Source organism: Pristiophorus japonicus, chromosome 8, assembly GCF_044704955.1.
Source record: "Pristiophorus japonicus isolate sPriJap1 chromosome 8, sPriJap1.hap1, whole genome shotgun sequence".
Lineage (NCBI taxonomy): Eukaryota > Metazoa > Chordata > Chondrichthyes > Pristiophoridae > Pristiophorus > Pristiophorus japonicus.
In genome coordinates, this window is record NC_091984.1 from 72349543 (window position 1) to 72362080 (window position 12538).

The following is a 12538-nucleotide window of genomic DNA, read 5'->3' on the forward strand; positions in this document are numbered from 1 at the left end:
CATCGATGTCAACATCAAAGCATCCAAGTTCCCAGGCAACGATGCCAGTGCGGCATTCCGGTCTGTCACTGTTGGGGTTGTCCATGAGGGTCCTGACATTCCAGGTCCCGAAGTTCATTTTGAAGGGTGGAAGATGCGTGTACATGAGTTCTTTTAACATGGGGTGGCCGTTGCACACCAGCTACCACACGGGCTTAACAGAGCAAGATCTTGGTCCAGTGGCAAGGGGGTCAGAGACAACTGGAGATCAGGCTCTACTGTATGGCCCTAATTACCTACAATGAGATGTGAGCTGTAAGTTCAGCTCTGAGCAGCGCCTTCAGGAGAGGTGGGGGGAGATCTGAGGTGTGATGAGGGGAGGGGATGAGACACGTTGGGGCCCTGCTCCATTTTAGCTTCTCGAAGGGTCATGGGAGAAGCCAGAGTGGCCGCTGCCATTACCTGCGCCATGTGCCCGACAGTGGCTCCGTCGCTGCTCTCGCCTCTGCAGTTTGGGTCGCCGGCCGAAAGGACTACGAGGTCGCTGCCGAGACCGGCTCTGAGCTGGCCCAAGGGACTCCGAAGGACGCCACCCAATTGGGAGAGGGAGGACAGAGTTCAGACCTGTTCCAAATCCTCTTATTATATATTTATCCTCTTATTAGCTAAGCGTCTCCCACTATATACAGCAGACACCTCAAATACCACCAACGATGTCTCCTGCAAATCCTCTGGGAGGATAGACACACCATCAATGTTCTCAATCAGGCCAACATCTCCAGCATCGAAACACTGACCACACTCGATCAACTCCGTTGGGCGGGCCACATTGTCCGCATGCCCGACACAAGATTCCCAAAGCAAGCGTTCTACTCAGAACTCCAACATGGCAAGCGAGCCCCAGGCGGGCAGAGGAAATGTTTCAAAGACACCCTCAAAGCCTCCTTGATAAAGTGCAACATCCCCACCGACACCTGGCAATCCCTGGCCAAAGACCGCGTAAGTGGAGGAAGAGCATCCGGGAGGGCACTGAGTACCTCGAGTCTCGTCGCCAAGACCATGCAGAAAACAAGCACAGGCAGTGGAAGGAGCGTGCGGCAAACCAGTCCCACCCACTCTTTCCTTCAACGACTGTCTGTCCCACTTGTGACGGAGACTGCAATTCCCGTATTGGACTGTACAGTCACCTGAAAACTCACTTTTAGCAAGTCTTCCTCGATTTCGAGGGACTGCCTATGACGATGATGATTATGGCAAGTGCTGAAAACAATGGCTTTGGTCTTCCTGAATTGATATCAGCAATTTTTCCACAGGATTCACATTTTGTTCTGTGCAGTTTAAAAAAAATTATTCATGCAAAATATGGAAATCAAATATTAACACAAATTTGATATTGTAACAATCAAATAAATGCAATTAACATTGAAGGGGTTAATTGAGAAATATTTTATTTATTTTTTGCTTTCAGTTTTGATTCCTGAAACACGAACCCCAAGAGAATGGCTGTGCAATAGACTGTAGAGAAAAAAATTAGTATGTAAAGGGTAAAAATGCATCCCAATGGATGAAGCAGTCCCTATTAGCAGATCTGCTGTGGTTTGTACACAACACAGTCAACAAACACCCTCAGCCTTTCCTTATCTCATTACTACACCTGCCATACAAACAGATTAAATCATGCAATGAGCAAGCAAGCTACAGACACTGGGTTTAGAGAGTGGTAATTGCTCCCTAGAGACCCTAATCTTTAGTTAACAAACAGCATTTTTAAACTCTTAACATCCTATTGAAGACAGGCAGATAATCAACCAACATTCTTGTCATTTGCATGAATGAATGCAATTATCTGACCTTCTGGTTTAGGATATGGCTAAAAAGCTGATAACAAATACATGTCGTTAACTGATGACAAGCTGCTGTGGATTATCTGTGCAATACATACACTTCAGAACAATTGTAGAAAAATTTTAAATGCTGCACAAACACTCCTGATTAAAGTCCTGTAAAATTGTAACTTTGCTCGAAAGACCTGTGGAAACATTACATTTAGGCTTCTCTGCAGCTTTGTTCATGTAACCTTATGGTAATACTCTGATATAATTGGGCTCCTTCTTCACCAAGAGTTTCAGTAATGTGCAAAATGTATATTTTTCCCCACAACTATTTATCTTTCTTATTAAGTAATGTTAAGGGTGTGACACTATGGATATCAATTTGAACCTAGTCCCTGCTTAGAGGACCATGCTGGCATACCACTCTGTAGCAAGGGAAAAGTTCTGTGCATGCAAGATTCCACACATGTGAAAGTTCTGCTTAGCACCGTCCAAATGTTGGCTAAAGTTTAGTGCCAGTTGATTCTTTGGTAAGAGTGGCAATGTTCAGTTGGATAATACACTGGTAGTGCTGGGGAGAATTTGGCAGCAGTGGAAAGGAGATGTTCTTCGAACAAAGTGTGATCAAAATATAAATATACAGCCTTCATGGATGGACGAGTTAAGATGAGCATCTGCATCTATCTTCCACCTCTTTCCATCTTCCTCTCTACCATCCCCTTTCCCCCTGCTCCTCAACCCTGGTCCCCTCCTCTTTCCACCTCGACATATCGCTTTCCTTCTTTACAATTCTTCTCTCTCTCTTCCTTACCTATTCCCATCCTCTTCTCTCTCTCTCCAATCAGGTGCAATAGAGAAGAGTGGATCTTTTTGGAACAGAGAGTCACTCTATAATCAAATGTTGCTAGAGCAGCCTTGCCCCTCCATGGCCTTGCCACTCACTTACTCTGTAACCTCCTCCAGCCCAACAACCCTCTGAAGTATCTGCACTCCTAATTCTGGCCTCTTGTGCATCCCCAATTTTAACCGCTCCTCCATTGGTGGCCAGGCCTTCACCTGCCGAGGCCCTAAGATCTGGAATTCCCTCCCTAAACCTCTTCGCCTATCTCCCTCTCTTTTCTCCTTTAAGACGTTCCTTAAAACCTACCTTTTAACCAAGCCTTTGGTCATCTGCCCCAATATCTCCTTATGTGGTTCAGTGTCAAATTTTGTTTGATAACGCTCCTGTAAAGCGCCTTGAGATGTTTTACTATGTTAAGGACACTATATAAATGCAAGCTGTTGTTGTGGTCGAGAAAGTTAATACTATTCAATCTGTGGCCTGAACTCGTGAGTAAGTGACGAAGAAGTTTTTTTGAGCTACGCAATGTTGCCAAGATAAGTATATTCAACTTGCATAATGTAACACTGTTACTTTATAAGGCACTTTAATAGCACTTCAATCGCTTGATGCAGCTTCACGAAGGCAATGCCTTGTTCTCTAGCAACTCTTCATCGACTTTTCCAATGTACAGCCATAACCTTGCTTTATCACAGCACTCAGCATTGCTGTGTTTACAACACATTTTGTTTTGAGGCCCACGAAATGTAGCAAGTAACAAATATCAAGTAGCTGCAACACACTCAAAATGGCTGCTTATTTGGATATTCAGGTTAAACAATCTCTCCTAATTCTTATTGCAACATCTGTCCCTGTTCTATCTGCTTACAGGAGAATGGCATACCTTGGCTGCTTCAAAACAAGTTGTGGTCTTGGACTCCTTATGAGGAGAGGAGCCTGAAGATTCTGGGTGTGGAGGCAACAAAAGGAATAAGGGAATAAGGGAGGGTGAGATTTCAGGCCTTTCCTGGGCTCATAGCTAGTATCATTTATACCTTTGTTATTTCTCTCCTTATTTATTCACTTACGTCCTCCCTCACACATACAAAAACTGCAGGTTTCCAGTCCAACACTTTGGCCAGGATTTTGCTGTACTATTAATGGCAATGCTGGCAGAGCTTACTGTTATTACAGGGTAAAACTGACAGCAACTTCTGGCATCCACACATGCGCAGTTAAATGTAGAAATCAGGAAGTTGCTGTCAGTGATACCCTTCTCCTCCATAGGCTGCATTGTTGCAGTCTTCACCGACAGAATCTGCACAGAGATCAATGTTATGGCATGAACTTGGGCTAATTACCCACTATTCTTGCTCTAAAGACAGATGGAAAAGTTAGAGCTTGTAGAATCAGGAGCAACTGAGTTCTTAACAGCATAATAAGTAATATATGTATTGCTGAACAATCTCTCTGGCCCTCAAATTTAAATTTTATAAGCATGGAGTCTCATTCCCTTAGAAGAAAATTAATGTTGCAGATATTTAAAAAAATAATTTTTTCTGTTTTTCTATTTAATGCTTCTCCCTTAATCCCATGTGTATGTCTCAATCTTTATTTTGCTTCCTGTACAATGATTTAAAATGTAATTTATATTTCCTATTTTTTATTACCTGCTTTGCAGTCTGCGTGTCTCTAAGGATTTGTCAATTCGTCAGCTGCTTGACCTGCTCCCAGACACAACAGATCTCCTGTAGAGGGCGCCAAATTCAAACAGACGGCAGATGACTGGAAGTCTCCGCCGACAAGACCGCTAAAAGGCTGCAGGCCATTGTATGCGACGTGATGGAAAATGCCACTGCTTCGCCATTCACAGCAAGATCCACACCATTATAATGCTTTGCCATGTGAAGCTCTGTTTCAATGGGTGGCTTAATGTAAACATACTCAAACATGCTGTATTCAAGAGGAAGGACGTCAGAACTCAATGTGCAGTCTCAACTGAGCACCTTACAGCACCCTGTGTCATTCACTCAAACAGTAAAAACACCATCCCAGATACATTCACTCCAGATTTTGGAAGGGGGAGGCATAGTCAATTAGTTATTTGTAAAAGATTTGGTGAAGCATACAGCACACATGAAGAGGAACGAGCACCAATGTAGAAGATGTCTCTGATTGTGATGCTGCATCTGAAACATCCAGCTGTCTCACCCAAATACGCCACAGGCCCAGGCAACGACTGCATCAATACTCATGGTATCTTTCCTTGCAGGGCCACCTGCAGTGGCACATCAAGGAATTACTGGGCCAGCTCCAATCTTACAAATGGACACTTACACACAAATAACCAACCAACTCACTTCTTCCTCCCATTGTTAGGAAGTATAAGACACACAACATACAATGTTACAAAAGGGAAGCAGTGGAGTTAAATACACCGAACACTCCTCTCTCACAAAGTTTGGATAAATGGGACTTGGGATTATTCATACTCCATTGTGTTCTGACAGTCCTTTTATGATAAGGCAGATTTAGATTGTTAGACAGAAATACTGTTGCATTCAGAAATCTTGCTTTATGCTCAGAGCACTGGGGTTAATACTTTAAGTGGCGAGGGTATTGATCACATGTGGAACTGACTGTTCATGCAGTTAGGTGAAAGTATCTGCTTGAGACACTGCCTCATCACTCTGGCTGATCAGCTGCTTGTATTGGCACACATGTCTTCTGGCTTTTGATTGGGATCAACTTCTACAAATGTTTGCTTCTGCATTTCTTCCTCAACCTGCTTCATGGCAAGGCCACTTTAGATGGTGAAGTTGTGTATAATGCAGAAGGCTACAATCATTTTCTATCTGTCAGGCTGTACTGTAGCACTCCTCCACCTTCCCCCCCCCCCCCCCATCCCCCCCCCCGCTGACTCCCCACCAGCCCCCTCCGCTTGATCAGTTTAAGCACCTGAACCTGTTTCAAGATGCTTGACCCAGATCCTGGTGTGTCCACTTCACTATATTGCTCTTCCCCTCTTGTTTTCAAGTACATCAATTTGGTGAGCAGCCACTTCTGCAGTGAGTAGCCTTGACCCCAGCAGCCATCCATCCAGTCTTCCTGGTTCTTCAAATAATGGTGGAACCATGGATTGCACAAAATAAAGGAATCATTGTAACTACCAGGGTAACCGAATGGGCATGATTCGGTACCTATGGTCAGAACCAAGGTGAACATTGATGGGATGGAACTTCTTTCTGTTCATGAAAGGGTTGACATTGGAGGTAGAAACTAGTATGGCCACATATGTGCCATCAATAATGTCCTGCACCGTGAGAAATCCAGACAGACGAAGTGTAGAGCTCTATTCTGTTGCTGTGTTTTCCATGAAAAAGTTGATGAATTGAGATACCTGGGAAAGCAAAGCATTCGTGGCCGGAAGGTAGGGTGATGTGGCAGATGTCTCCGGTTTCATTAGAGAAAGATGACATTTGGATGGATAGGGATAGGAATAGAAAGTTCATAATATGTGAAATCTCACGGCACTCTCTATATTCTTGATTTACTTGGCGTAAGCTTTACTGGGAGGGCATAAACATTAAAACACAAATTTAGGTGGTATTATAATTTGTTTGCTTTTCTAGGAGCTCCATAATTGCATTTGCCATTGCTTCAGCTACAAAATCGCACATGCATGTCTCATGGACAGCAACATTAATTTATTAAAAAGTTGTTAGATTGAGCCCAGCATATGTTTGTATTGGTACTTGATGTAATATCTAACTATTCAAACTTTAAGGAAAATACAATTGGAATTAATGGAGCTTGAAACCAGGGACTGAAATGAGCTCTGGTATTTTAAAGTACAGCTGTTATCGGCACAGTTTTGACAAGCAAAAATAAGGATGCAACATCAATAATGGGTTTGAGAGATTCCAGGGGAATTTCTTTTGCATTTCTAATCTATTTTATTATAAGACATACTATGTACATTAAAAGCATCACAACTATACAACCACATTTGTCATCTTTGCTGTGTTTGTGTTTCAATCATTAAAGCAAGAGCTCTGCTGCTATTGTGTTGACGTTTTGATGGAAAGTACAAGACATTATAGAAAAGCCAGAAGAACGCATCTTAGGGGCAAAAGGCATTATTGTTCAAGTGCCATGGTTACACTTGTTAGAATTCATACAAGTGTGCACATGATCATTAGAATAGTCATGTGGGTGGCAGTGAAATATCTAGATACCAACAGATCTAAACATTGCCAAATCCTGTGCGGTCCACACAGACGAGAATCCTTATCCCCTCTTTGACGTGGTAATGTTTGCCAGCAATACTCTACTGCTTTGAATGGGAGTTATCTGCTGCATGCAGCTGTTGGTGCCATTATCTCAGTACCTGAAGGATAATGCTTCCGTAGGCATTCTTCAACAGATTAACGGCTTCTGCATGAGACAGTCCATCCAGGGGTTGGCCATTAATGCTGACAATCCGATCCCCAACCTAATAGTAAAAAAAAAAAGCTGATTAATTGCAAGGGAAATTAATTTAAAATAGCAAGTTAACACTTACACTACTGGAAAACAGTATATTGCACATTTTTATTTGGATAAAAATACCAATTTGTTAAAGAGTTTTGTTGTAATTATTCATCAACATTAAAGAGATGATTTTCTGAATGTCGCTCATGGCACAGTGTATTGTGAGCCGCATCAGGAAAACATTGGGAGGGACACACCAATAATTCCCCAAAGTCACTCCCAGCAGGCAAGGCTTCGTGCTGGTGAGTGCGCGTTGGGAAAATTGGTCCCTCAGCCTCAATGTAAAATAAATTGCTCTGAACATCGGATTCTATCAGCAATGAAATCTAATGAATCGTTTTAACCCATAAAGATCATTGTAATTGTGTAGAAATTAGTCAAAATCTGCATACAGCTGAATTGGCCGGTGTGATCACTGCTCACTCACTACTTTAGCACTTGGCCACAACAATAATGTATGGCAGGCTCTGTAATTGTACAATTTCAGTCACTGCTGAACCTCCAGAGAAGCAAATACCCACAGTTGAATATATATTTTTGAACATTTAAAAACAAACAAGAGTTTTTCCTCTTCAGTGCGCCTGGGAACTGAGCAATCAACAAAAAGGAATTGAGTGGCAGAGACCCATTGCAGCAGGTCCCTGTCCCCAGCCCCCACTACACGGACCAGGGATTACCTTTCTGGGCAATACTGGGGCAGCACTTGCAAAAGGTGCTGGCTCAGTGCAATGAGGCAGGAGGGGACATTTCTGGCTTCCTGCCTCACTTTTCTCGTCAGTCTATTAGGCCCCAAAGCCTGCCATTTGGGCTGAAACTGGGACTCTCTGCAGACCGGACAGTCTGCGGAGGTTTCAGGGGCAGTATTAAGATGAATGGGAACTAAAAGGTACTGACAGTTTTCGTATATTTCCTCGCCCCAGAGGATCTTTATTCAACAGGCCCTTCTGGATGCTGCACTTCAGAAGCGCAGTTGCAAGCTTCTTAGGCTTGCAGCTACACTCCTGTCCCTGCCCATCCCACACCCACCCCATCCCAATGCAGGGCCTGTGGTGGGGTGGGTGGCAAGTCTGTCCCGGGAATGTCATCGGACCTAAATGACTTGGGTCAGGAAAACAGTGGGCATTGTTCCCCTTACACTGCACTTGTTGGCTGGCCAGCAGGGGCCAAAGAGGAAAATCAACCTACAAAACTTTTCTAGAATGAGTTCTGATATTTACCAACTTCCACTGTGTTAACATTATAATCAAGGGATATGGGGATAGTGCGAGCATGTGGAGCGGAGGTCAAAAGATCAGCCATGATCTCACTGATTGGCAGAGCAGGGTCTAAGGGTCGAAAGGTCTACTCCTGCTCCTATGCCTTATGTTGTAATGTGCTAGGATAGCCCATAGTATTTTTGTATGACATCAGATTTACACAATTCAGGAAAATAATGTCATTTTTTTTTTATAAACAACAGCCATCAGCTGCCTCTTCCTGAAAGTAGTTGTTGATTTGAACTCTTTGGGCTGGAATTTGGTCACCATTTCCACCCGGTTTCTTGGCGGTATCCCTGTTTTTTTTTGTTGAAAACCGCCCAGTGCATGTTTTGACAAAGTGTTCTGCCGGCGGTTTTGAAATACCGCTGGGGAATGGACAGCTGGCGTGGAAGACTGAAAAAATGCCACGCCCGAGTGTGGTGGTAGTGGTGTTCCGTAGCTGAGGGAAAAAATACTGCCCACGAGAAACCAGCAGGAGCAGCCCTTTGATCAGCGGTAGGTAAGAAACCCTGCAAAAAAAGGAAGTGAAAGTTTAAAAAAAAAATTATTTTGCAGCGACTCAGTGCAGAAGGGTCCTGTGAATGTTTTCTGATTTTTGGAAAAATAGTGTGTGTGTTTCCCCCTTCCCTAGGCCCAACTCGCAGCCTTGGCACTAAATTTTGAGTAAGTACCGCCCAATTTGACCAGGATTGCGTTTTCCACTGAGAATCCGCATGTAAGACCGATTTTTCACGCTGGGCAGGATTTTTTCCATTTTTTGATCAATATTCTGCCGGCCTTAATTGAATAATCTTTCGGTTTTTTGAACGGCAATCCAGCGGTAGCAGTTTTTGATCAAATTCTAGCCCTTAATGTAGCTCTTTGCCACCACCCATCCACTCCCCCGGCCCATCCTTTACATTCTTGGCCATGCCCAGACTTGTCCATTTTGTTCTACTGGTGGAGTCGTCCAGCCTAAAGACACCCAAAATATTGGCTGGGAATTTCACCGGAGCTGCTCCAGTTCTGCCACCATAAATGTGTTGAAAGTGTGGCAGAAACACAGTTTACACACGTATCTAGGCTGCATGGGTACGATATGTTGACGGCACAAATCATTACAAATGGGTATGATTTGGTGGCCATTACAGAAACGTGGTTGCAGGGTGGCCAAGACTGGGAATTAAACATACAGGGGTATCTGATAATTCGGAAAGATAGACAAGGGGGGAAAGGAGGTGGGGTAGCTCTGTTAATAAAGGATGATATCAGGGCAGTTGTGAGAGACGATATTGGCTCTAATGAACAAAATGTTGAATCACTGTGGGTGGAGATTAGAGATAGTAAGGGGAAAAAGTCACTGGTGAGCATAGTTTATAGGCCCCCAAATAATAACTTCACGGTGGGGCGGACAATAATCAAGGGAATAATGGAGGCATGTGAAAAAGGAACGGCAGTAATCATGGGGGATCTTAACCTACATATCGATTGGTCAAATCAAATCGCACGGGGTAGCCTTGAGGAGGAATTCATAGAATGCATACGGGATTGTTTCTTAGAACAGTATGTTACAGAACCTACAAGGGAGCAAGCTATCTTAGATCTGGTCCTGTGTAATGAGACAGGAATAATAAACGATCTCCTACTAAAAGATCCTCTCGGAATGAGTGATCACAGTATGGTTGAATTTGTAATACAGATTGAGGGTGAGGAAGTAGTGGCTCAAACGAGCGTACTATGCTTAAACAAAGGGGACTACAGTGGGATGAGGGCAGAGTTGGCTAAAGTAGACTGGAAACACAGACTAAACGGTGGCACAATTGAGGAACAGTGGAGGAGTTTTAAGGAGCTCTTTCATAATGCTCAACAAAAATATATTCCAGTGAAAAAGAAGGGCGGTAAGAGAAGGGATAACCAGCCGTGGATAACCAAGGAAATAAAGTATCAAATTAAAAACCAATGCGTATAAGGTGGCCAAGGTTAGTGGCAGCAAAGAATGACTAAGAAAGCAAGAAAGGAAAGAGAGGAAAGAGCGATTACAAAAGTAAACCTGTGCAAAACATACACACAGATAGTAAAAGCTTTTACCGATATATAAAACGGAAGAGAGTGACTAAAGTAAATGTTGGTCCCTTAGAAGATGAGAAGGGGGATTTAATAATGGGAAATATGGAAATGGCTGAGACCTTAAACAATTATTTGGCTTCGGTCTTCACAGTGGAAGACACAAAAACCATGCCAAAAATTGCTGGTCTTGGCAATGTGGGAAGGGAGGACCTTGAGACAATCACTATCACTAGGGGGGTAGTGCTGGACAGGCTAATGGGACGCAAGGTAGACAAGTCCCCTGGTCCTGATGAAATGCATCCCAGGGTATTAAAAGAGATGGCGGAAGTTATAGCAGATGCATTTGTTATAATCTACCAAAATTCTCTGGACTCTGGGGAGGTACCAGCGGATTGGAAAGCAGCTAATGTAACGCCTCTGTTTAAAAAAGGGGGCAGACAAAAGGCAGGTAACTATAGGCCGGTTAGTTTAACATCTGTAATGGGGAAAATGCTTGAAGCTATCATTAAGGAAGAAATAGCGGGACATCTAGATAGGAATAGTGCAATCAAGCAGACGCAACATGGATTCATGAAGGGGAAATCATGTTTAACTAATTTACTGGAATTCTTTGAGGATATAATGAGCATGGTGGATAGAGATGTACCGATGGATGTGGCGAATTTAGATTTCCAAAAGGCATTCGATAAGGTGCCACACAAAAGGTTACTGCAGAAGATAAAGGTACGCGGAGTCAGAGGAAATGTATTAGCATGAATCGAGAATTGGCTGGCTAACAGAAAGCAGAGTCGGGATAAATGGGTTCTTTTCGGGTTGGTAATCGGTGGTTAGTGGTGTGCCACAGGGATCGGTGCTGGGACCACAACTGTTTACAATATAGATAGATGACCTGGAAGAGGGGACAGAGTGTAGTGTAACAAAATTTACAGATGACACAAAGATTAGTGGGAAAGCAGGTTGTGTAGAGGACACAGAGAGGCTGCAAAGAGATTTAGATAGGTTAAGCGAATGGGCTAATGTTTGGCAGATGAAATATAATATCGGAAAATGTGAGGTCATCCACCTTGGGAAAAAAAAAAACAGTAAAAGGGAATATTATTTGAATGGGGAGAAATTACAACATTCTGCGATGCAGAGGGACCTGGGGGTCCTTGTGCACGAATCCCAAAAAGTTAGTTTGCAGGTGCAGCAGGTAATCAGGAAGGCGAATGGAATGTTGGCCTTCATTGCGAGAGGGATGGAGTACAAAAGCAGGGAGGTCCTGCTGCAACTGTACAGGGTATTGGTGAGGCCGCACCTGGAGTACTGCGTGCAGTTTTGGTCACCTTACTTAAGGAAGGATATACTAAGCTTTGGAGGGGGTACAGAGACGATTCACTAGGCTGATTCCGGAGATGAGGGGGTTACATGATGATGATAGATTGAGTAGACTGGGTCTTTACTCGTTGGAGTTCAGAAGGATGAGGGGTGATCATATAGAAACATTTAAAATAATGAAAGGGATAGACAAGATAGAGGTTGTTTCCACTGGTCGGGGAGATTAGAATTAGGGGGCACAGCCTCAAAATACGGGGGAGCCAATTTAAAACCGAGTTGAGAAGGAATTTCTTCTCGCAGAGGGTTGTGAATCTGTGGAATTCTCTGCCCAGGGAAGCAGTTGAGGCTAGCTCATTGAATGTATTCAAATCACAGATAGATAGATTTTTAACCAATAAGGGAATTAAGGGTTATGGGGAGCGGGCGGGTAAGTGGAGCTGAGTCCACGGCCAGATCAGCCATGATCTTTTTGAGTGGCGGAGCAGGCTCGAGGGGCTAGATGGCCTTCTCCTGTTCCTAATTCTTATGTGTTGACAGATTTTCATCCTCTCGTCAAGTTCTGTCACCACAAGGTGCTCCATTGACATCTGACAAAGTTGTAAAATGGGAGATTAGTGACTGCTGAGGACTTGAGATTTGATTCTCAAAATGCTGCTAAAGGACCTTATTTGATTTCATAATATTCAGCACTTGATGATTACATGTAATCTGTGTAAAGTAATGGAAAACATGGTCTTCAAATTTCTTATTCA

At 43.4% G+C, this 12538-nt stretch overlaps 1 protein-coding gene across 1 annotated transcript in view; it reads right to left on the reverse strand.

Moving 5' to 3' along the window:
- Positions 1-12538, reverse strand: part of patj (PATJ crumbs cell polarity complex component) — a 446032-nt gene that overhangs the window by 33807 nt on the left and 399687 nt on the right. Inside the window, exon 41 of the mRNA XM_070888230.1 lies at positions 7022-7126. Coding sequence (XP_070744331.1) covers positions 7022-7126 — 105 coding nt within the window. The remainder of the gene's footprint in view (positions 1-7021; positions 7127-12538) is intronic.